The sequence below is a fragment of the Podarcis cretensis genome (genome assembly GCF_951804945.1).
Source record: "Podarcis cretensis genome assembly, chromosome: 11".
Lineage (NCBI taxonomy): Eukaryota > Metazoa > Chordata > Lepidosauria > Squamata > Lacertidae > Podarcis > Podarcis cretensis.
The window spans coordinates 63,886,084-63,911,293 of NC_137180.1; the positions used below are offsets into that span (position 1 = coordinate 63,886,084).

A 25,210-nucleotide genomic window follows, 5' to 3' on the forward strand; every position below is an offset into this window, starting at 1 on the left:
GAATAATCAGCTGCCAAGTCCAGAGACAACGATAAATTTGAATTATTACCTTTAGTGGCTTAATTGTCAGCCCCTTCCAGCACTTTTTGAAGTCAGGAGGAAGGAGAAGAAGAAGAAGGGTTTGGATTTGATATCCCGCCTTTCACTCCCCTTCAGGAGTCTCAAAGTGGCTAACATTCTCCTTTCCCTTCCTCCCCCACAACAAACACTCTGTGAGGTGAGTGGGGATGAGAGACTTCAGAGAAGTGTGACTGGCCCAAGGTCACCCAGCAGCTGCATGTGGAGGAGCGGAGACGCGAACCCGGTTCCCCAGATTACGAGACTACCGCTCTTAACCACTACACCACACTGGCTCTCAAGGAAGAGAGAACCGAGTCCTCAATCTCCACCCCTCACCCCAAGGGAGGTCCTTGGAGTACCAGCCCCTGACAGGTCCAGAGAAGAACTGAGCAAGGTGTATTAAGACCACAGGAGAGAGGGAGCAGTGAAGCACCTTAGATGGAATGGGAGTTGGGGGTTGATGTGTTCAGAGATGACAGACCAACATCAGGTATGTGGACGAGCAGTGAACATTTTAATGGCCTGGTATCTTTTACTGGCAAGACTGCTTTGGAGACAAAAATAAAACTTGCTGAACAAAATTACATTGCGTCCAACCCATATCTCTTAAGTTACAACACCTGATGAGATGCTAAAATTTTTAGAAAATCTAAAAGCATGGAGGCCCTCCGGCCACAAGGAAACCAGCAATGTTTTCTTATGACAATGTGAAAAGATATCCCGGGGTTGCGGTAATCTGCTGATCTTGTTCATATGAACAGAAGTGGGTTAGATGGCGAAGGGCTAGGCTCTTGCAGAATCAGGAGAAGAGACGGGTAACAGGAGGCAGCAGGGCATGAGCGAAGGAATCATCTATGACTTCCTCCCTGTTTTCATTATCCGTCCCACCAAGAAAGATTCTGCACATTGCCATTTCAAGCACCCAAATCCTGAATGTGCCGGGCACAACCCAGTGAGACATTTCCTGTTTGTCCCCTGTTCAAACGAGGGGAAAAGCCACAACACCAGACCCCCGTGCTCAGTCTGCCCAGCGCCAGTTGACTTCTGAATTCAGCCAGACTCTCCTTTCCTCTCCTCCAGATGCAGCCAGTGTTTCTAACGCCTCCCACTTTATTCTGATAACCAGCCGGCTTTCCTTGTCTCAGGGAGCAGTTGCTGCCGTACTGAAGCTGGGCTCGCTCAGGGCTTTTTGTAAGAGTCCTCCCGTCTGCCAGAGCGGGGAAGCTTCCTAGCGTGGGCGGCCCCTCTGCCTCCCCCCTGCTTCCTCTTGGCCTGGCCCTGGGACTCCGATGATTTCAGCGTTTCTAACCAGAAGGCGTCAAAAGACCCGGGAGCCTGGTAGCCTGGCTCTTGAGCGTCCAGCGGATCTTTGCTCAGCAAGACACAAATGGCAGGAATATTCCGCTTCACAGTCAAGGAATCAAGGCCGGCCTCTGGCACGATGGGCTCCCAGATCTCCTCCGTTTGCCTAAAGAACACTTTGGTGATCTGGTGGAGGTTTTGGAGCCTTCTCTTCATGATCTCCACGCAGGTGATGGTCTTGCTGATGGCCTTGCCGGCGCCACTGAAGAGGACCTGCCGCACAGCCTCCGACTCCATCTTGCCAATGGCGTAGCCCATCAGGTTCCGGATTTTGCTGCCGTCCTTCACTTTCATTTCAATTATATCGGAGGGCAAGCTGGTGAAGGGAAGAGGCGACGGCTTCTCCACAGTCTTGGACTTCAGATAGTTCTCCATGATCCCCACTGCCGGCACCTGGGTTGAGCTGGCTGGACGGGGGCAAGGGAAAGACACAACAGTCACAAATAAATCCAGGGACTCAATTAAGGCTAGAAAAATAAAATATTATGAATATGCAACAAAGCAATTGCTTCACTGATCAGGGTTTCATGCACTCCGACCTTCCATCTCCTAACAGTGACCACAAAGGGGAGGAAAGTGAGGGGAGCTAGACTCTAAATAGAAAACCAAGAGGGGGGTCATTGGTTGTTTCTTTCTTGTTAAATGTATTTTGTGTTTTTATCTTGCATTTTTATGCTGTGAACCATCCCGAGATCTTCGGATGAAGCGTTGCTGCCGCGGACCATGGAGTCAAAAAGCAGAGCCCTGCAACTTTTGAGCTAGTGTCAGAAAAAAGATTTGGCCCAAATACCAACTCTGGACTGAATGCCATGTTACCCAACCACGGGCGGTTTATGCATTTCAGGGGGTCACAAGTCAGGCCTCTGCCTCTCAGCAGATTTCAATGAGAGAGGAGGGAGGGAGACCACAAAAAGGATGGAGGCAGATGCAGACATGCTTAAGGCTGGGAATACGACAGGGCAGCCTCCTCCATCTCTGTACCTTCCAGAGGTCTCGGGGGCTCCCCAATACTGTGCTGCCAGGACGGCTGAGGTGAGCCTGTGCTTCAAAGGGGATGGATTGGGGGGGGGGGTTGAGTGCTCAGGGGCCACCCCCAAAGCTGAGTGCTGAGGGCGCTGGACTAGCACCTGAGGGGGGGGGGGAGACCAGGGCACGGGTCCTCCTACTCAGTTGTGACCTTGGAAGACTCACACACGGCCTGCCTCGGCCCTGTCCTACCTCGCGGGGTGGTTGTGCGCATGCATGCAGGGAGGAGAGGGAGACAAACAATGCAGTACAAGTACACAAAGAGGTACACATCTATCTATACACAAAAGACTGCACACACACACACACATATACACACAAACACACACACACACACAGACTCATACACATACACACACACACACAAAATACATATATATATATATGCACACACACACACACACACACAGACTCACACACACAAAATACATATATATATATATGCGCACACACACATATACATACACACACACAGACTCATACACATACACACACACACACAAAATACATATATATATATATGCACACACACACACACACACACACAAGGAGACATACACACACACATGTAGATGTCTCACACACAATACATATATATATATATATATATATGCGCACACACACATATACATACACACACACACATATACACAAACACACACACACACAATACATATATATATGCACACACACACACACATATACACACAAACACACACACACACACAGACTCATACACATACACACACACACAAAATACATATATATATATATGCACACACACACACACACACACACAGACTCACACACACAAAATACATATATATATATATGCGCACACACACATATACATACACACACACAGACTCATACACATACACACACACACACAAAATACATATATATATATATGCACACACACACACACACACACACACACAAGGAGACATACACACACACATGTAGATGTCTCACACACAATACATATATATATATATATATATATGCGCACACACACATATACATACACACACACACATATACACAAACACACACACACACAATACATATATATATGCACACACACACACACATATACACACAAACACACACACACACACAGACTCATACACATACACACACACACACAAAATACATATATATATATGCACACACACACACACACACACACAGACTCACACACACAAAATACATATATATATATATGCGCACACACACATATACATACACACACACAGACTCATACACATACACACACACACACAAAATACATATATATATATATGCACACACACACACACACACACACACACACAAGGAGACATACACACACACATGTAGATGTCTCACACACAATACATATATATATATATATATATGCGCACACACACATATACATACACACACACACATATACACAAACACACACACACACAATACATATATATATGCACACACACACAGACACATACATACATATATACACACACACACACACACTCATACACACACAAAATACATACATGTGTGTATATATATATATATATATATACGCGCGCGCGCACACAGAACAGCCCCCCCACCTCGAGGTACCGCAGCTCTTTTGGGCCCAGCCGGCCGAGGGCGCCCCTGAGCACGCGCAGAGTGTTTTCCTATCGGGGGGGGGAGGCGGCTCTCTGCACGCGCCCAGAGGCTCCCTCGTCTGCTGGGAAAGAGGGAGCCGCGCCGCCCCCGCCGGCCTCCCCGTTCCGCGCCCTCCTCTCCGGCATTACAGGCCGAGGGAAAGGGGACCTACCTGCCGGCCGCCGCCGCCGCCGCCTCGCTCGCCTCCTTGGCCTCTCAGGGAGCGGAAGCGACGAGAGGGCGGCGCTCTCCCGCACTGCGCACGCGCGGCCGGGCGGCCATCTTGCGGCGAGCCGGAAGGAGGCGGGGCGAAAGAGAGAGAGACAGACAGCGGAGGGAAGCCCCGCCTCCCCCGACGAGCGATTGGGCGAGGGCGCGGCGGGCCCCTCCCCCTGCCGCAGACGGGCGGGCCGCGCAGGGCGGGCCGGCCGCCTGCAGGGGGCGCTGCGAGAGATGGAGATCCCAGCCGCGGAAGATGCGCGGGGTCCTTGCGAATGAGATCCAGCCCTGGGGGGGGGGGGGGTTCCGCGGGCGGAGGAGGAAGGCTCTCAGCGAGTCGCCCTTTTTCCAAAATGAAAATTCTTCATTTCAGAGTTTTTTCTTTTTTAAAAAAAATAAATAAAATTATTAGATTGTCCACAATAATAACAAAAGTCACAAAGCAAAATGATACACACAAACAGAAAAAAAGAAAAATACATCAATGAACGAAAAAAGGGAGGAAAGCCGGAAAAAAGGAACAATAAATAGATAAACAATAACAACAAACTTGTTGTTGTTTAGTCGTGTCCACCTCTTTGTGACCCCCTGTGGTTTCTCTTTTTAAAAAAATAATATTTATTCAAAATTTTGAAAGTTACAAAAATAAAAAAATAAAAAATAAAAATAAGAAAGATAGAAAAAATACAATCATTTAAAAAAGAAAAAGAACAAATTAAACCTTTACATTGCTTTCTTCCTTTACTTATTTCCTTGACCTCCTCACACCTCCCATTTTTGTATTCTAGTTCAAGTTATTATTTCAGCAAATCCTTCCAACCTTGTTTTTATCTTAATAATTTGTTTTAATATACTGTAATTTTACGTTCTCTCTTTCATCAATTCATTTTTACTTAATCCTTTATATCATTTCTGCCAAAACCACATAATTTTCTTTTTCCAACATCTTTCGAACAATCCTTAATTTTACAATATTTTTGAAGATAAACTTTAAATTTTTTCCAATCTTCTTCCACTTCTTCTTCGTGACCCCCTGGACCAGAGCACACCAGGCACTCCTGTCTTCCACTGCCTCCCGCAGTTTGGTCAAACTCATGCTGGTAGCCTTGAGAACACTGTCCAACCATCACATCCTCTGTTGTCCCCTTCTCCTTGTGCCCTCCATCTTTCCCAACATCAGGGTCTTTTCCAGGGAGTCTTCTCTTCTCATGAGGGGGCCAAAGTCTTGGAGTCTCAGCTTCACGATCTGCCTACAGAGGGTGGTGAATAGAGAACAAGAAATTATGGGCTGTCCCGTGAATCTGCTGGATGACATTGCGGAAGAATGTTGCCTCAGGAGAGTGAGGGAAATTCTCAGGGATGATTCATAAAAGGTAAAGGTAAAGGTACCCCTGCCCGTACGGGCCAGTCTTGACAGACTCTGGGGTTGTGCGCCCATCTCTCTTAAGAGGCCAGGGGCCAGCGCTGTCCAGAGACACTTCCGGGTCACGTGGCCAGCATGACATCGCTGCTCTGGCGAGCCAGAGCCGCACACGGAAACGCCATTTACCTTCCCGCTGGTAAGCGGTCCCTATTTGTCTACTTGCACCCGGAGGTGCTTTCGAACTGCTAGGTTGGCAGGCGCTGGGACCGAGCAGCGGGAGCGCACCCCGCCGCAGGGATTCGAACCGCCGACCTTTCGATCGGCAAGTCCTAGGCGCTGAGGCTTTAACCCACAGCGCCACCTGCGTCCCCTGGGATGATTCATAGAATCATAGAATCATAGAGTTGGAAGAGAGCACAAGGGCCATCGAGTCCAACCCCCTGCCAAGCAGGAAACACCATCAGAGCACTCCTGACATATGGTTGTCAAGCCTCTGCTTAAAGACCTCCAAAGAAGGAGACTCCACCACACTCCTTGGCAGCAAATTCCAGTGTCAAACAGCTCTTACTGCCAGGAAGTTCTTCCTAATGTTTAGGTGGAATCTTCTTTCTTGTAGTTTGGAGCCATTGCTCCGTGTCCGCTTCTCTGGAGCAGCAGAAAACAACCTTTCTCCCTCCTCTATGTGACATCCTTTTATATATTTGAACATGGCTATCATATCACCCCTTAACCTCCTCTTCTCCATGCTAACCATGCCCAGCTCCCTTAGCCGTTCCTCATAAGGCATCGTTTCCAGGCCTTTGACCATTTTGGTTGCCCTCCTCTGGACACGTTCCAGTTTCTCAGTGTCCTTCTTGAACTGTGGTGCCCAGAACTGGACACAGTACTCCAGGTGAGGTCTGACCAGATTCACACCCTGGCCGGCACATTCTTGATTTCCTGCCCTCGGGCAGAAGATATAGAATCATGATTAGTCGCACCAACAGGGTAAAGAACAGCTTCTATCCGTGGGCTGTTAGGCTGCTGAATGAAAAGATAACAACAGGGCAAGTGACTTTCAGGTTAGGCCATAATAGGACCAACTTGGCCAGTTAGCCCTGGTGATCATTTGATGTCTACTGACTGGGGTTTGTTTGTTTCCCCCCAAAGAATTACTCCTGAATTTTTGAATTTTATTGATATTGATGCTGCATTTTATGTTGTGTTTTATGCTGTTTTTAAGTCGTATTTTAATCAATGTTTTATATTTGCTGTTAGCCGCCCTTAGCCTGGTTTTTTAACCAGGAAGGGTGGGGTATAAATAAACATTTATTATTATTATTATTATTATTATTATTATTATTATTATAGAATTGGACACATTCATGGTGGAGACAGTTATCGATGGCTGCTATCCCCAGTTGGAGGCAGCCATGCTTCTGCATCCCAGCTGCTAGAAGGCTCTCAGATCCTGCTTGTGGCTTTTCCCACTGTGGCGTCTAGTAGGTTGCCCTAGATGGGTCCCTTTTGGCCTGATCCAGCAGACCTTTCTTACGTTCAACGATGATGCAATAAAGGTGTTTTCCGCCTGCACGGAAACGTTTGTGATGCGCTCCAGAATGCTCCCGGCGTCCGGCTCAGAAGCAAATCCAGCGTTGGCCAAGAACGCAATGCCGTGGATTTTTGTTTCAACTTTGGAGATGGTTTCCTACAAAAGCATCGCTTTCCTTTGGAAATTGCTCTCCTCCCTGAGCAAGAATGCCATCTTGGTGCTGGTCCTCTATTTAATGTGGAAACTTCTGGGAGGTTTCCCTATGTTGGCCAGCGCTTACTCCTGGCTGCGGAAAAACTGCAGACGTCCTTCGTTCTGCCCTGAAATTTCACCAAAGCTCTTTTCTCTCGCAGAACGGGTAAGTAAGTCTCCTTGGCTGGCCCACCGACTTTTTGCAAACAGCCTTCCATAACCCAAGGGTTCTGTTTGCTGGAAATCAGTAAGGAAATATTTGTTCCTCTGCTTTGGGCAGGATGCTCATGAGTGTTGCGTCTTATAGCGCCTCATGCAGTTATCGTCTGCTAGGGAAAGTGGGAGTGGAACAAAATCCCCTGGTTAGGATGCCAAAATTACAAAAAGTGGCGAGGAAGTGAAAATATAATTTGTGCTGATTTTGCTGTATAAAACGGGGTGTGGGAATGAGGCATCAGTGGCGTAGCGTGGGTTGTCAGCACCCGGGGCAAGGCAAGTAATTTGCGCCCCCTAACCCGTGGATTTGCGCCCCCTAACCCTAACCCCCAGATGTTGCGCCCGGTGCGGCCGGCCCCCCCTGCACCCCCCACGCTACGCCACTGTGAGGCATTGCCAACCTATTCAATCAAACTTTACTCAAAGTTCTCATGAGAACTAGAAACTTGGAAGATTCAAAAATGCATCAGGTTTAATTGCTTGCTCAGTACTGGGTGGTGTGTTAGCGTGGGAGTTCATGGCTGTGCAGGTTGTGTGCAGCCTTGGGTCAAAAGGAACACTGACAGGTGGGTTTGATCAGAGAGCTGGGGTGTGCGGGGGTTTTAACTCCTAGACATGCTGTGTGCGCATGCTGAGATGTGCCAAGCCCCGACATGTTGCTGTTTTTTCTCCCGAGCCTCCCCCAATCAGTCAAAACAGAGGGGGAAGGGGGCAAGAGATCAGGGGAGGCTTGGGAGCCATGAGTGGGTGGTGCACTGTTGCCCAGTTTTTTAAAAACACTGCGCATTTATGTTTCACAGGGTGTGGAAGAAGGGCTTTGCACCTTGCCTGGCAGAGAAACAGCCGCACACCTGCTACTCCTAAGCCTCCCCCGATCTGTCAAAACAAAGGGGGAAGAGGGCAGGAGATCTGCACCACTGAACATCCCCGATTCTCCTTTGGCAATGGCAGCGGCAGCAAGCAGCTCCTGAAGCCAGCCAGAGCCAACTGCGCTACCAGGCTGGCTCCGGGCTGCTGAGGCTGCCGCTGCCACGTTTCCCGGGGACAGATTTGCAAATACGGGGACGTTCTGGGGACGGAATTTGTCCAGGGACAGAGTTGCAAATCCGGGGACTGTCCCCAGGAACTGGGGACGTCTGGTAACCCTAACCCAGCACCGCCTGGCCAGACATCCCATCACCTGGGGAGCTTGGAACTAGGGCCAATCCAACAAAGAGCTGTGCAAGCCTTTGGGATCAGAGATGCAAGAGGGCATCAGAGGAGAGAGGGAAGGGAAAGGAAGAGGGGTGGAGGCCAGTGCTGCCCGTGGCACCCTTGAACACTATTCAAGTCACCCCAGGGTGCTATGGCACCATGCTTGACAATCACAGATGTAGGTTAAGAAGGCTTTTGGGGTGAGGAGGGCTGTGGGGAGAAACAAAGGCAGAGGTCTCCTGTTCCCTTGTTTCCTGCAAGCCAGACACCTCTCTCTGCTTGTGTTTCTTCCTTCGTTGCAGTTTTTTCGGAAGGTCACAGACTTGTGGAAGAAGATCGAGGAAGGTAAGAAATCTCCTTCCAGGCCCCCTGCTTCTTCGCCGCAGCTCATTTCCTCGAGTGCAGACCTTTGATAAGATAAACTTTATTCGCATTAGTCAACGGCCATAGCAACATGAAACAAGTGATATACAAATAAAATATATACAAATAAAATAAGACAGCAATGGGTAAAAAGGGCAATCAAATGGCCAAGATTATCATTCAGATAGTGGCCCTTAATCTCATTGCACCCTCGATCAACCTAGCAACCTTTGCTGTTGTCTGATCATTTTGATTTGATAAAAGAAAGACCAATGTGGCCTCAGATGGGCAGCCTGGGATTGTAAGTAAGAGTGGGGTGATGATCTCATTCCTCAGATCTTTATAAAGGGGGCAGGGCAGGAGAACATGAGCCACTGTTTCCAGATTGCCATCTCCACAGGGGCAGAGTCGTTTCTCAGTTGGAATCTTTTGGTATCTGCCCTCAAGTACGGCAGAGGGCATCACATCCAATCTGGCCAGTGCGAAGGCACCTCTGGATTTGGGGATAGTTAATTTATACAGATATGGTGCCAGAGTTTCTTTATAATGGCCAGATTGTTCTGTTGCTCTAAGTCCTTCAGACGCTGTCCAATTAGCCTTTTTGCTTTAATAAAGCCCATCATGAGAAGCTGATGTGGGTGGAGTCCGCAGGAGAGGAGTTTTTGGTGCACAATTTTAAACCACACACTTTTACGGGGGACTTGTGTTACTAAGGGCAGTAGACCGGGTGGATTTAAATTTTATGCCATTTTGTTTGGGATAAAAATTCTATCCGGCAGTAGCACATACAAATGTGTATACTGGAAGAAATTCACACTTAAAATACAGCCTTTTCCATGGTGGCTCGCCTGGTGCCCTTGTCACATATGTTTAGGCACCAGGCAAAAACATTCCTCTTTTAATCAGGCCTTTGGGGCTTTTTGCATGGATAGGGGGCCTTTTTGCATGCATAGGGGGCTTTAATTTTTATTTTTTTGGCAGGGGCGGCTTAAAATATTGTAATTCCTGGTCATTTTTGCCATTTCGTCATAGTCCATCAGAAACCAGGAAGAGAGGGACTTCACATCCTAAGGTCGTATCCACCCATATCTTATGCATCTCTTAACAGGAAGTTGCCACCTGTTTCTTTGCTTGGCTGTGAACTCTCTTGATTACATATTAAAGTTCGAAAGAAAGAAGATAAATTCACCATGACAAAACTGCAGAAGGGCGCCATTAACTGGGAGCAGGAGCCCCAGGGTGGCATAACGGTTAGAGTTTTGGGCTTTGACCTGGGAGAGCAGGGTTCGAATCTCCACTCAGACACAAAACTCACTGGGTGACCTTGGGCCAGTCACTATCTCTTAGCTTAACCTACCTCCAGAGCTGGGCGATATATCGATGTATCATCCAAAACCGTTTTGAGGTCGATATCATGATATTGGTTTTTGACCTAGCAATATATTGTGAATCGTGATTTGTGTGTGTGTGTTTGCTGTGGAAAAAGGACAATGTGGGAAAAACCATGAAGCCAACCATTGCTTCTCTCAATTCCTACAGCCTGTTAACTCTGCTGCCTCAGCACGATGCAAGGAAAACCGTGAAGCCATCCTTATTTCTGACATAGTGTTAAATCAGAATATCTCTGATGTTTAGCTTGTCATCTATCAGTGTTGATCTATCACAGCAGGTGGCGCTGTGGTCTAAACCACTGAGCCTCTTGGGCTTGCCGATCAGAAGGTCGGCAGTTCGAATCCCCACAACAGAGTGAGCTCCTGTTGCTCTGTCCCAGCTCCTACAAACCTAGCAGTTCAAAAGCACACCAGTGTGAGTAGATAAATAGGTACCACTGTGGCGGGAAGGTAAACGGCGTTTCTGTGCGCTCTGGCTTCCGTCACGGTGTTCCATTGCTCCAGAAGCGGCTTAGTCCTGCTGGCCACATGACCCGGAAAGCTGCTTGTGGATAAATGCCGGCTCCCTCGGCCTGAAAGCGAGATGAGCGCTGCAACCCCAGAGTCACCTTTGACTGGGCTTAATCATCCAGGGGTCCTTTACCTTTAGCTATCACAACGTTGGGAACCGGATATCCCCCAGCCTTACCTACCTCAGCGGGTTGTGGCGAGGATGAAATGAGGAGAAGGAGAATCATGAACATAACCTTGAGATCCTTGGAAGATAACGGTGGTCTAGAAATCTAATAAAGCCTTTTCTTCCCATCGCAGGTATCAAGCACAAGGTGTTTTGCAAGCTACCAGACGGCATCACCCAGAGGGCTCCTGGGAGCTCTGTCCGCCAACTGCTATGCGATGACGTGGCCTGCAAGGTGTGTGAGCAAGCAGCTCAGGAGGCCTCGCAGCTGATGAGCAGCAGCAGAGCAGGCGGCTACAATTCCCCCAGCATCCGGGCCCCGCTCTCCCATGGGCCTTGTGTGGGGCGCCCGTTCCAGCTTGACACACCTGATTCCTTCCCACAGAGTGCCAGCGCGCCTGACCCCATCTCTAGAGATTCTCCCGTCACCCCGACAAGACCAGCTTCGTGTGGCAGGCCTCTACGTCCCCCCAGCTTCCCGGCGGACAATAGGGAGCAAACCTTCTCCATCGCAGAGCGTGTTTCCGAGGGTTCGAGGGGAAGCAGCCGCCATTCTGGCGGCCTAATCGGACAGGAGGAAGAAGTCCTCTTCTCGTCCACTACGCAAGAGATGTCACAGATGAGCTGGACGGCGTCTGCTTCCGACCTGTCAGAGTTGTCTTTCAGCAGCTTGGAGGGCGGCAAACCTTGCAGGTGCGACCAGGTTCCCCGTAAACCGCGCAAACGCCGTAGGGACTCCGGCTGGGTCAAGAGCTCTGCGGAATCCCAGATGAGCGGCAGAGACACAGAGAGTTTCTTTCTCCGGTTGAGAATGCACTCGCAGAGCTCGCCCAGTGAGGCCAGCCATGGCCGGGGACGCAAGACGACGTCACCTCGAGAGGGAAGGAGCGAAGGCCCCCGTAGCGCGACGGACCCATCTTCCAGCAGGGCCCAGGCGTTCGTGTTTACAGCAGCTGACATCTCCTTTCTGGACCAGGCCGTGGTAGCAAGCTTGGAATCGCACCTGCTGGGGAAGAGGGTGCAGCACTTTCTGGGGCTGCCCTCAGCCCTCCTCAGGTCCCTCCATGGCTTTGTGCCCTCTGCTCCGCGTCCTGCGCCCCAGCGGGGCCCTGTGGGTGTTACTGTGGTGACGGGTCCTCAAGCCCTCTCCTTTGTGGCTGAGAGAGCAAAGAAGAGGCTGGAGCACCACCTGAAGAAAATGGTCCAGATGAAGCATTGGCAGCTGCCCCAGAGGGTGCAGGAGGCCCTCAGGCAAATGAAGCCACCTTCACAGCCTAGAGAGACGCCTACAGTCCCTCAGAAGAAGATGCCGAGCTCCTCCAAGAAGCTTGCAAAGGAGAGCTGCTCAGTGCTGAGCTGTACCCAGAAGCAGCAGACGTTGCAGAGGAATTTGGCCAAGAGAGCCCTTGAGATGCAACTGGGTGTGTCCGCTCCTAAAGTCCATCACTTTCAGAAAGCCTCCCCTCAAGCCCCAAAGCCTGCGCTCCCCAAAGTCATCCCGCCCGGGTTGAGACCTCCAGAGCCGAGATCCCAGCAGATCCATTTTCTAGACCTGCAAGCTCTCAGTCACATCCAGCTCAACATTATCCACAAGAGGTTGACCTATCGCTTGGGGCTGCCCTCGCTGTACCATAGGTCCCTTGCCCAGCTGTTCCCGGGTGCTGTGTTTCAAGCGCCCACCTTCCCCTTGCCCAGAAGATCTGCAGCGTTTGGCTTCACCTCTACAGAGATTCGGTTCCTCAGTCCGAAGGCCCGAGAGGAGCTGGAGTGGCATGTCAGAAAGAAGACTCTGCAACATGCCTGGGGGATCCCGGGGCTCGTTCAAAGGTCCCTCCGGATCCTCCTATCAACCTGCCATCAGGTTCGCCCCAGGAACGCCAGGGCTAGTGAGGTGTCCATTTCCATACCCGAGCTCTCCTTCCTCAGCAGGGCCACCCAGAGGGAGCTGGAGAAGAACGTGCAGAAAAGGATTGTCAACCAGCGTTGGAGGCTGCCCCAGAGGGTCCTTGACTCCATGAAGCTCCTCTACCCACAGGGTCAGCTTGGCAACATAACGGGCTCCAAGCCAAGCTCCTCCAAGAAGCGCGCAAAGGAGAGTTGCTCGGCGCTGAGTTGTGCCCGGAAGCAGCAGGCGTTGCAGAAGAATTTGGTCAAGAGAGCCCTTGAGACGCAGCTGGGTGTGTCTGCTCCTAAAATCCAGCAGTTTCGGAAAGCCTCCCCTCAAGGCCCAAAGCCTGCACTCCCCAAAGTCATCCCGCCCGGGTTGAGACCTCCAGAGCCGAGATCCCAGCAGATCCATTTTCTAGACCTGCAAGCTCTCAGTCACATCCAGCTCAACATTACCCACAAGAAGTTGACCTATCGCTTGGGGCTGCCCTCGCTGTACCATAGGTCCCTTGCCCAGCTGTTCCCGGGTGCTGTGTTTCAAGCGCCCACCTTCCCCTTGCCCAGAAGATCTGCAGCGTTTGGCTTCACCTCTACACAGATTCGGTTCCTCTGTCCGAAGGCCCGAGAGGAGCTGGAGTGGCATGTCAGAAAGAAGACTCTGCAACACGCCTGGGGGATCCCAGGGCTTGTTCAAAGGTCCCTCCAGATCCTCCTATCAACCTGCCATCAGGTTCGCCCCAGGAACGCCAGGGCTAGTGAAGTGTCCATTTCCATACCCGAGCTCTCCTTCCTCAGCAGGGCCACCCAGAGGGAGCTGGAGAAGAACGTGCAGAAAAGGATTGTCAACCAGCGTTGGAGGCTGCCCCAGAGGGTCCTTGACTCCATGAAGCTCCTCTACCCACAGGGTCAGCTTGGCAAAATAACGGGCCCCAAGCCCTGTGCTATCGGTCGGCAGAGAAGGCAGAAGGCCCAGAGGATGGTTGCTCCAGCCCCACCACTGCTTCCGCCCACTCAACTGGCCAAGACTCAGGTGGTCCTGCAGCCCCACCTTGCAAAGAAGAGCCTGGAGATGAACTTGGAGGTCTACCCTGCTGCCGTCAGAGTCTCCTGGAGATACAGGCTCCTCGTTCTGAGGAGGCCTCTCCCCAAGGTGATCCACCCGGGCCACAAGCCTTTGCTGCCACGCAGACCCTTGCCTCTCTCGGTGTTCGCAGAGCAGGTGAGCCGGATTGAAGTGGCGGTGAAATGCAGCCACTTGGCATCCTTATGGGGGCTGGGCACCCGCTACGCGGAGACGCTTAGGGCAATGAGGACCCCAGGACCTCCCAGGCGAAGAAGGACAGCCTTCACCTTCAGCGGAGTGCAGATGAAGATCCTTCCGCAAATGGAAGCAGAAGCTCTGGAGCGTCACGTCAGCAGGAAGAGGCTCCAGCACGAGTGGGGCTTCCCAGTCCTTGTCCAGAGGTCGCTCAGGTACCTTGTTTGTGAGCCGCCCCCTCTGCTTCCCCTGAGGCAGCCGGGGGTCTCTGCCCGTGTCCTGGTGCAGGACCTGGGCCTTCCGCAGAGCTTCCGCAACCGCCTCGAATTGCATGTGCAGAAGATGAAGCTGCAGCGCCTTTGGGGGCTGCCGAGGAGGGTGGTGGAGTCTCTGAGGTCGCTCTTTCCGGAGTTCAAGGCTGCTGCCCACCGGCAGAAATCACCTGCTGAACGGGGGGCGAAAAGCTCGCTCAGGAAAGTTGGGCCTGAAAGCCTCCCTGTCACCCCTGTCGTGGGCACGCTCTGTGCCGTCTGCCGTAAAAGGAAAGCGGACGCAGTGTCCCGGGGGTTCCCCAGTGTGGGATGCCAGAATCTGGAGAAGATCAGGGTCCACTCGGCCAAGAAGTCCATGGAGGTGCATTGGGAGATTTTCCCGGCTGTTGCTGTGAGCTCTTGGAGACGGGTGGTTTTGACATCCAGGCAGCCTCTGCCCAAGCGGATTCTCCGTGGCGTCAAGCCCTTGCAGCCCCGGAAGCTCGTCCTCACCTTTGTACTGGCCGAGGACTTCAAGAAGATTGAGGTGTCTGTGCAGCGTTACCACCTGAGCTCCCTCTGGGGGCTAGGCCAGCGGTACGTGGAGGCCCTGAGCGCAATGGCCCCTGCGCCGCACCCACAACCTCCCAGGTCCAGGAAGGCTTCTCTTGGGTTCTCCCAGGCCCAGACTCTGTTTCTCCTGCAAGAGGACCGGGAGTCCTTGGAGCAGCACGTGAGAAAGAAGAAGCTCCAGCATGAGTGGGGCTTCCCCGTCTCTGTCCAGAGCTCTCTTAGGGCTTTCATGCAAGGTCCCCCCCTGCCAGGACAGGTGCCGCTCCCAGGGGCTTCCCGCAGAACCAAGATCTGGGTCCAGACGCTGCACAGGGAGCTCTTGTTTCTTCCTCGCAGCACCCGCGTGCACCTGGAGCACCACATCCAGCGGCTGAAGCTCCAGAGGCAGTGGGCGTTGCCCAGGAGGATCCTCGAATCGATGCAGTTGCTGTTCCCGGGGCAGAAGATGCTGCCAGCGAGAAGCTCTTCGCGGGAGTCCAGCTTTGGGGCTTGTGACAAACCGTGGACAGCTGGTGCCAAGGGTGCTGAGCCGGTCAGGGAGAAGGGCAGAAGGATGGTGGGTGAAGCCATGCATTCCGCCAAGCTGTGTCTCCCACTGGAGGGCATGTCTCTGGAGAAGCTGCAACTTCACGTGACTAAGAAGAGCTTGGAGGTGCACCTAGGAGCCTTCCCTGCTGTGCCCAGACACTCTAGGCAAAGGGCATCGCTGTCCCTCAGCCAGACTCTCCCCAGGCTGATCCATCCTGGCTCATCGACCTTGAGACCCCGTAGCTCTTGCCTCTTGTTCAGTGTAGATCAAATGGGTCAGATTGAGCTGGCCGTGCAGCACAACTACCTGGCCTCCCTGTGGGGGCTGGGGACACGCTATGTGGAGGCTGTGGCTGCCATGGCCCCCCGGCCACCCTTCCGAACTCTGGCCAGGCGCAGAGGGGCCGCCTTCGAGTTTTTGGCAGTGGAGACGCTGTTCTTCCAGAGGTTGTCCAGAGAGGAATTAGAGCTGCATGTCAGGAAGAAAAGGATGCAGCACATGTGGGAGTTTCCTGCCCTCGTGCAGAGGTCGCTCTGGGGCTTTATGCAGGGACCGCCCAGGCTGCCCGGCCTTCCCAAGACCAGCATTCAGATCTGCGTGCTGCATCAAGAGCTGCTTTTCCTTCCTCGGCGCATGTGCAGCCTCCTGGAATTTCACATCCAGAGGAGGAAGCTGCAGCGGAGGTGGGGTTTGCCACAGAAGGTTCTGGACTCCCTACAGCAATTTCTCCCCACTCCTCCCCCAGGAAGCGCTCCGGTTCCTCAGAGTGGCAAAGAAAAGAAATTGACAAAGGCCACGGGATCCCGGGCGGCTGATGCGAGGCGGAGAAAGACCTCCAATGTTCCCACAGTGAAGAAGCAATGCTTGGAGAGCTCTACCAGAGCTACTCTGGATACCCATCTCAAGAAGAAGGCTCTGGAGAGCAAATTCCAGTTGATGAAGGCACCTGCCGGCCCCATCAGACGAGCCCCTCTCCCTAAACCTCCTTCCCTCCCCTCTGGGGTGAGACCCAGAAGGCCCCTCCTGCTTTTTGTTGAGCAAGAGGCTCTGTTGAAGATCCAGCTGAACATCAAGCAGAAGCATCTCACGTGTCTTTGGGGCCTACCCAGTTTGCAAATCAAATCTTTGACCAAGATGTACGGGAAAATTCCTGGGCCGCCGCTGCCAGGAAAAGTCGCCGCAGTCGGAAGCTCGGCGAAGGCCCTGGGGAGAGAAACACCCAAGCGCCCTGGAGCAACAGGCCTTAAACCCTGGAAGTGGGGGGCATCTTTCCTCACACAGGATGCCTCAGATCTTCTGGAGATGCACGTTCTGCGGAAAAAGCTGCAGCACACGTGGGGCCTGCCAGCCACAATTCAGAAATCCCTCTCTGCATTTCCCCGGGCCCCCTCTAAACTGCAAAGGTCTCCAACCCATGCAGTAAAAGTGAGGGTCGTGACAACCCAGCGCCTGGTCTTCCTGGATCCCGTCACAGCGGGGAGCTTAGAGGCCCACTTGAAGCACCGGATTGCGGCACACCGATGGGGCCTTCCCAAACTGGTCCAGGAGTCGGTCAAGGTGTTCCTGCCTCCTGGGTCTGCTCCCCAAGCTGATCAGGCACAAACCCCACTATGTACCTGCAGCAAAGTCCTCCAAACCTCTCTGGGCACTCGTGGCCGGCGCCTCCGGGCAGCTGCATCGCCTTCCCAAGCTGACCAGATGCAAATTGCACCATGCACCTGCAGCAAAGACCTCCAAACCTCTCTGGGCACTCGTGGCCAGTGCCTCCGGGCAGCTGCGTCACCTTCCCAAGCTGACCAGATGCAAATTGCACTATGCACCTGCAGCAAAGACCTCCAAACTTCTCTGGGCACTTGTGGCCAGTGCCTCCGGGCAGCTGCATCGCCTTCCCAAGCTGACCAAATTCCACTATACACCTGCAGCAAAGACCTCCAAATGCCACTGGGCACAGGTGGCCAGGGCCTCCAGGCAGCTGGAGGAGAAGCCCAGAGCCCGCTGGAGAAGCAGGTGGAAAGTGAATGGCAGCAACTACCCAGAACAGGAGGGCAACCTTCAGAGCTATCTCCAGGAGGGAGGCACCTGGAAACCTCACGGCATGAAAGAGAGGCTCCAAAGAGAGAATTAGACCTGTTGCCAGTGGTAACAACATGCCTTACAGATGAGGCCAGGGAATATCTTGAATTCCATGTAAAGCGCAAGAGGGTCCAGCATGACTGGAGCCTGCCATCTGCTGTGCAGAAATCCCTACGGGCCTTTGCCCCACCTCCCCCTGAGCTGCAAGGGCCTCCAAAGGCTAGAGCAGTAGTACTCGTCAGCCCTGAGAAATCGGGGGGCCAAGGGAAAGGGGGCGCAGCTGCCCACCCACCACAGTCTGTGACGGGGGCGATGATTCCTCGCCGGATCCTGCGTTTTCTGTGTCCGAATGTAAAGGATTGCCTGGAAACCCACGTGAAGAGGTGGGCCACAGAGCACAGGTGGGGGCTGCCCCAGATGGTTCGTCGTTCAGTGAGGGCGGCTCTTCCTGCTCAACAGAAGTCCAGTGCGGGAGAAAAAAAGCACCCCGAGCGACTCTCAAAACGTCACCACGACTCCCCCCAGCGGCAGGAAATCCATTCCCATTCTGAGGGAGAAGAGTCTAAGGGGGTTCTCCATGCTGGAGAAAGCAAGCGTCCTGTACAACTCTCAAAATATCATTATGACTCCCCCCGGCAGCAGGAAATCCATTCCCATTCTGAGGGAGAAGAGTCACCAGGGCTTCTCCATGGTGGAGAAAGGAGGTATCCTGCACAAGTCTCCAAACAGCATCGCGACTCCTCCCAGCAGTGTGGAATCCATTCCCATTCTGAGGGAGAAGAGTCGATGGGGCTTCTCCATGGTGGAGAAAGGAGGTATCCTGTACAAGTCTCCAAACAGCATCGCGACTCCTCCCAGCAGTGTGGAATCCATTCCCATTCTGAGGGAGAAGAGTCGATGGGGCTTCTCCATGGTGGAGAAAGGAGGTCTCCTGCACAAGTCTCCAAACACCATCGTGACTCCTCTCAGCAGTGTGGAATCCATTCCCATTCTGAGGATGAAGAGTCGATGGGGCTTCTCCATGCTGGAGAAAGGAGGTCTCCTGCACAAGTCTCCAAACACCACCGTGTCTCGTCCCAGCGGCAAGAAATCCATTCCTATTCTGAGGGCAAAGAGTCCCTGGCGCTGCTGCCGTCCAAAAAAGCATCCCCTCAAAAGCCAAAGGGTCATCAGAGGAAACATTGGCTGGCCAGAAACACGGGCACAACTGCCAAGATATTGCCCACGCTGCAGCCACCTTTCCTCACGGACGAGGCCTTTCAGCTGCTCGAGTTCCACATCATACACAAGAGAATCCAACATGCGTGGGCCGCTCCGTCTGTTTTGCAGAAGTCCCTTGATGCCCTGGCCCCGTTTGCCCTCCACCGGGGAGAGGACGCCCCCAAGACACATCGTTGGGAGGGAGAAGAAGTGAGGGTCATCGCCAACGACCTCTCGTTCCTTAAGCCAGACACCAAGGAGCGCCTCGAGGCCCACATTACGACCTTGACTACCAGGCACAGGTGGGAGATCCCGAAACGTGTTCAGCAATCCCTGAAGACCTTTATGGCCTCCAGACCCCCCTCCCAATCTGAAGTGGGTCTCTGGCCTTGCCAGTGCAAATCCTGGCGGCCGGCCAGAGACGATTATCAGACGAGTGACGACGACAACAAAGGCTCTCCTCAAGGAACAGAGGGCAGGAGGAGGGCAACCAAGAAGCAAAAGGTCCTCTCTCAAGGGCAGCGAGGAACAGTGACACGTGTGGGGCATGAAGCGAGTGTTTTCTTATTTCCCGGAGTGAGGCTGCCATTCCTCCAGCACGAGGCCCAGAATGTTCTGGAACTCCACATCCAACGCAAGAAGCTCCAGCATGCCTGGGGCCTGCCCTCCGCCGTGCTCAGGTCCCTGCAGGCATTCGCCCCTCCTCCCCTTGAGTCGCACAAGAAAAGGCCACCAAGAAAGATTGTGGCCGGTCGAATTCCATGGGAGGAAGGAGACATGCAGAGTGTCAGTCGGAGCCTCTCCTTCCTCAGCCCAGAAAGCAAGGAGCGACTGAACGGCCACCTGAGGCGCATGATTGAGAAACGCAGGTGGGGCCTTCCGGAACGTGTCCAGCAGTCGCTGAGGGCCTTCATGACTTCCAGGCCTGCTTCCCAACCTGAACTGGGTCGGTCACGGCAGCCATTGCCTCCTCCTTCAAAATCCCCCCAGGATGCAGCTGATTCAGAGACTGAAGGTGACAACCAGTTGGCTTCTGGGACGGAAGGAGACAATGAAGACGACTCCAGCAGAGAGGCAACGCAGAAGCCGGGGGGGAAATTCTACCACAAGAGAGAAGCAGCTGCTGCAGCTGCCCATGTTGATGTGTCAACTTTCTTCTTTCCTAAGCTGACGTCTCCTTTCCTGCCGCACGAGGCCCAGAATGCTCTGGAGTTCCACATCCAACGCAAGAGACTCCAGCATTCCTGGGGCCTGCCCTCCGCCGTGCTGAAGTCCCTGCAGGCATTCGCCCCTCTTCCCCTTGAGTCGCACAAGAAAAGGCCACCAAGAAAGAGCATAGCCCATCCGTTTCCTTGGGATGAGGGAAACGTCAAAATTATGACTCGGGGGCTCGTGTTCATCGACTCGGTGGTGAAGGAGCGTCTGGAAGCGCACGTGAGGAGTCTGACTGCAGGACACAGGTGGGACCTCCAAAAACACGCTCAGGAAGCCGTGAGAGCGTTTCGGCTTCCCAGGCCCCCTTCTGTTGTAGAAATGGGGCCGGAAACTCAGCCACGTGACTATCAAGAGGCCTTTCGTATCCGCTCCCCGTTTGAGCTGGGAAGCTCTGTGCAGAAACACCAGGACAGGCAGAACGTGTCAGGTGAGCTGGAGGAAGAAACGCTGTTGGCAGCGACTCCGTCTGCCACTTCTGCAACAAGCATAAGCTGTGAAAGAGAGCTGTCTTTCCTTGCTGGCCATCTCCAGGACTTTCTGGAGTTCCACATTCAACGCAAGAAGATCCAGCATGACTGGGGCCTGCCAGCCACCGTCCAGAGGTCGCTGCGTGCATTTGCTCCAGTTCCCCGGGGACTACAGGAGAGTCCTTTGACCGGCACAGGAGCGAGAATCGCTGCAGCAAGAGCAAAGGGCGTTGCCGCAGGAACAAGAGCAGGCACCAAGAAAGGACGCGTAGGCAAAGAGGTCCAAGTTGGTGCCAAACAGCTGCATTTCTTGCATGCAGGCACAAAGGAACATCTGGAGAAACACATCCGGGGCCTGAAAGTGGAGCACCGATGGCACGTTCCCAAAGTGGTCCAGGAGTCGGCGAGGGCATTTATTCTTCGTGCTCATGGACCAGAGGAGGAAGAGGAACAGCTGTCCACGTATGACCAGACCCTCGACACGTCAGACACCCCGTTTAAGACAGAAACGGAACAAGAATCCAGCTCAAGTTGGGAAGATCCACGCATCTACCACCCAGAGCTTTTTCCCGAACGAGGGCAAGACAGCGGAGAGGCATCATGGGTGGAAACAGAAGAGCCGTCCCTCTGCCTCTGCGGAAAAATGTGGAACCACACAGCTGCCCAGGAGGCAAGGGGAGGCTGGGAGGCTGGGAGAGGAGCTCCCCGCAGATTGCAGGAGAAACCTTTGCAGGGGTCTTGGTTGAAGAAGCCCAGGCAAGGGCAGCGCTCAAGGATTCCTGACAGGATGCAGGAGCCTGGGGTCCCCCCTCTCCCGCACCCCACTCGCAGACCCCAAAAGTATGTACACAATGCTAGCCGTCGGCCGGAGAGGAATCCCAGCTCCCAGAGGGTGAGATATACCTGCGGAAGAATCACTCACCTGGCAGCACGCTCTTCAAATACATCCCTTGGGAAGAGGAAGAAGAAGACGACGAGGAGGGTTCCATGGCAGCCGGAGGGTAGCTTTGAAGGGATGGCAGACGACAGCCACCTTCCACCTGGGCAGCTTCCGCTGTTGCCAAAGGGCTCTGAAGCTGGCTGGGAGCACAGGAAGGTTTGCAAGCTACCCAACTGCTCTTCTCCGTCCCATTTTTCGAGGAAGGCCACTGCTGCCACCTCCTCCTCCTCACAGCTGGCAGTAGAGCAGAGATGGCAGCAGCAGGAGCAAGAGGAAGGTGCAGAAAATGGCAAAGAGGGAGGCTCCTCTTCTCTGCTCTCAGAGGATATTGAGCAAGTTCCTGGTCCATCATCTGGAGAAAGCAGCAGGGATGTTTCTCTGCCAGAGCAGGAAGCCACTGAGGCAGATCTCAGGCCTCGGCAGGGGACAGAGAGCATGCAGCAAAGCAGCCTTTTTGCCCCCCAACAGGCCTTCCTGGAGCAGGCGTACGCCGTCGAACCCCAGGCGTCCTACGAGGACGTTGTGGCCAGAACCTACAGGATGGCCGGCAGCATTCGCCAGGTGAAGTCAAGGAGCGGCCTGCGGATGGGAGGAAGGAAGGTGGGCTGGGGCAGGGAGAAGAGGGTGGACTCGCCCAGCCAGACCATGAGAGATGCCGACTGGGCCACCGACACAGGGCGCCAGGCATCTTCCGCCACCAAGGAGCTAGGAAGATGGTCCTCGGAGTCCCTGTGCCAGGAATGCCTCAGCCTGAAATCTCCCTCCTGGAAGGAAGGAAGCGAGGGGGACTCTGCAGGGGCCCCGCTCCATGAAGGAGCCCAAGGCCTGGAGGAGGCCTTGAGCGACAGCCCCAAAGACTCCGAGTGGCAAGCGCTCCCTGTGTCTCCAAATGAAGGCTTCCTGGGCGCAGAGGGAGGGTTCCAGAGGCACTCGGCCCCGGACAACAAAGAGGCGGTGGAAGGACAGGAGGAGCAGGGCAGCTCCGAGGAGCAACGCCCTGTGTCGGTGGGGAGCATGTCGCAGTTCAGCACCGAGTGGGAGTGGGAGCAGGTCGGGGACTGGGACAGCAAGGAGGAAGAGTTTGCGAGAAGCGACTGGGTGGCAAAAGAGAAGGAGGAAGGAGGAGGCAGCAGTGGTGGCAATTGGCCGGGTGCAGGCAGAGAAGCGACGGGGAGCCGCAGGCATGAAAATTCCCCGACAAACAGCCATTCCCTGGTGTCCCTGAAGAAGGCGAGGCCTTCCCAAACGGCCTTGCTTTGGGAAGCAAGATTTGTCCTGAGTAATATGGCAACGGAATCAGCTTCTGAGCCACAGCAGGCAATAGCAAAAGAGGTTACGGGAGGGAGGGTGCCCCTTGGTCAAACCGCTTCACCCGCCACCAACCAGGGATCTGGGAAGCGAAGCCGCTACTCGCAGTTCGTAGGCACGGCGCCTTCTGATGAGAAAGTGACCCTCCTTAGTAAGATCTTGGAGAGGAAACTGTCCTTGGATCAAGGGTTTCGGGTCCTCAGACATGGCGGCGAGAGGCGAAGCAAGCAGGAGAATTCTGGGTTTTAAACGGGAAGATTGCATATTGTAATATTCACCAATAAATGCCTAGCTCATTAGTGTTGTGTTCTGGGGGCTCCCATGTTTGCAGTGCACCTGTTCCTGGCACGCTGCTTTCTCAAGAGTTAGTTCTGCAATTCTAAAAAACCAATCTCTTAGTGGCAGCGCCTACACTTTGAAACTCCCTGCCAATTGATACCAGACAGGCAACTTCGCAGTGCTCTTTTCAGCACCTGCTAAAAACATTCCATGAGCCTCTCCAGCGAATCGGAAGATTCACAGAAGGGGGCGCCAGTGGCCAGGGGTAGGGGGTTCCCAAGGGGAACGCCCCAGGAGCAAGGGGGCAGCAGGGACTCCCAGAGCAGTAGTTGGAAATCAGGACCAGCTTCCCCACCAGAGCAGAGTGGGGGGGAAGAGTCCCAAGTATCGGGGCCAGTGCATTCCCCACCAGGGAGAGAAGATGAGGCAGGGCTGACCACGCCTCCATCAGAAAGTCGGACAACGGAGGGGAGGTCAGATCCGGCCAGTATCCCGGAAGAGGGAAGCAGTGACCGAAGTAGTGTAACGGTTAGGAGAAAGTTCACTGGGTTGGCGCGAGAGGCAAGTTCAAATGTACAGGAGCGCGGGACAGCAGAGAATGAGGATTGGGAACCAGGTCCTAAAGCCCGCAGGAGGCAGGGGGAGGAGCTAAGCGACTCAGCGTCGGAAGAGTCCAGAAAGGGCAATGCCCCAGCGGGCAGGAGGACCCAGAAGAGGAGAGAGCAGCGGAAAAGGTGGAGCAGGGCTAGGATCTTAAACTGGTGTCAGAGGGGAGGAGACTCAGACGGGACTTCGCCGATCTAGGGTTTAAGATGTAGGGCTGCGCGCTGCGGCTTTGAAATGGAAATTGAACTTCAATAAAGACTTTTGTACATTACGACAGCCTAGCGTTGGTCCTCTGTGAGCTGGGACCTAGAGGCAGCTCTGACAGTAAGTCCCGTCTCCTCTATACCTCGCAACGTGAGTGGACGCAGCGAGGGGCGAAGATTGGTGCTTCGCGAGCTCACGGAAGCAGGACAGGATGACGACCGAAGAACAAATGGCAGCCCTGCAAGATGCAGTGACAAGGCTTAACATGGAAATATTAGCATCCAGAAAGAGAGAAGACGAAGCAGCCGCTGCCTGCCGGGATCTGCAAACCAGGTTGGAAATGTTGACCAAACAGGGGCTACCGGGTGCCAGACCAGAGAGGATTGGTCTAGGAAAGAGGGGAGGCAGCCTCGTGTCTCATTTCGATGGGAGCCTGCAGCAGTATCCTAACTTCAGAGCAGACGTAGTTTATGCGCTCAAGTTACTGCAGAAGGACTTTAGAGATGAGGAGGAAAAAGTGGGCTTCATACTAACTCATCTCCATGGAGAAGCAAAAGCGTGGCTGCACAATCTGTGGCGAGATAATGACCCAGCCCTCAGAAATGCGGATGCCTTTATTAAGGCGATGGACACTTGTTTTTTATCAGCAGTAGATGTAGATGTCGCCAGAAGAGAGATACATGGACTGAGACAAGGCAAAGCCACTGTAAGACAATATCACTCCCGCTTTTTTGCATTGGTCAACGCGCTGGGATGGGAAAAAGACTCAGCTGCCGTCCGGGACCTGTTCTGGGAGGGGCTAAACGGGGCTGTGAAAGACGAAATTGCAAGGGGGGAGAGACCCCAGAGCACTAAAGAAGTGGTCCAGAAAGCGCTGGCGATTGGAGTGAGGCTGGAAGAACGTCCTTGGAGCAAGGACGAAGGGCGTTGGGGACGCACGCCAGCTAGATCACCTCCTTTCTTTCCCAAAGAAACAGCGCACGCTCAGTCCACGCCTCCACTGGGAGGGGGAGAGGAGCCGATGGAGATAGGTGGTGCCAGGGCTCAGTCAGCAGCCAGAGCCCTCACACCGGGAGCAGTCAAAACGAAGGCTCCTAGAGGGAACAGGAAGTGTTACGTCTGTGACAGTGCTCAGCACATGGCAAAAGAGTGTCCCCAGAGGCTCCACAAGCACACTGCAGCC

The 25,210-nt window shown here is 53.5% G+C and overlaps 2 protein-coding genes across 3 annotated transcripts; one reads left to right on the forward strand and one right to left on the reverse strand.

Annotated features, from left to right (window-relative positions):
* Positions 1–553: 553 nt before the first annotated feature.
* RPP25L (ribonuclease P/MRP subunit p25 like) lies at positions 554–4,374 on the reverse strand. Its single transcript, XM_079995190.1, has 2 exons — positions 4,265–4,374; positions 554–1,829 (listed from the first exon to the last, which is right to left on the reverse strand). The coding sequence occupies exon 2, from the start codon at positions 1,795–1,797 to the stop codon at positions 1,240–1,242; it is 558 nt and encodes a 185-aa protein (XP_079851316.1). The 5' UTR covers positions 1,798–1,829; positions 4,265–4,374; the 3' UTR covers positions 554–1,239.
* Positions 4,375–7,284: 2,910 nt separating this feature from the next.
* On the forward strand, positions 7,285–23,237 carry LOC307226159 (uncharacterized protein). Of its 2 annotated transcripts, XM_079994645.1 has the most exons (4): positions 7,285–7,563; positions 9,110–9,152; positions 11,372–11,472; positions 11,623–23,237. In XM_079994645.1, the coding sequence occupies exons 1-4, from the start codon at positions 7,324–7,326 to the stop codon at positions 23,185–23,187; spliced, it is 11,949 nt and encodes a 3,982-aa protein (XP_079850771.1). In that variant the 5' UTR covers positions 7,285–7,323; the 3' UTR covers positions 23,188–23,237. The 2 variants fall into 2 exon arrangements, with proteins under 2 accessions (XP_079850771.1, XP_079850770.1); XM_079994644.1 differs by having other exon boundaries at positions 11,372–23,237.
* Positions 23,238–25,210: the final 1,973 nt, after the last annotated feature.

Coding starts and splice junctions, on each gene's coding strand:
- RPP25L (XM_079995190.1), bottom strand. CDS start 1,797: ATGGAGAACTATCTGAAGTCCAAGACTGTGGAGAAGCCGTCGCCTCTT.
- LOC307226159 (XM_079994644.1), top strand. CDS start 7,324: ATGCCGTGGATTTTTGTTTCAACTTTGGAGATGGTTTCCTACAAAAGC. Junction 7,564..9,109: donor TCTTTTCTCTCGCAGAACGG/GTAAGTAAGTCT, acceptor CCTTCGTTGCAG/TTTTTTCGGAAGGTCACAGA. Junction 9,153..11,371: donor GTGGAAGAAGATCGAGGAAG/GTAAGAAATCTC, acceptor TTCCCATCGCAG/GTATCAAGCACAAGGTGTTT.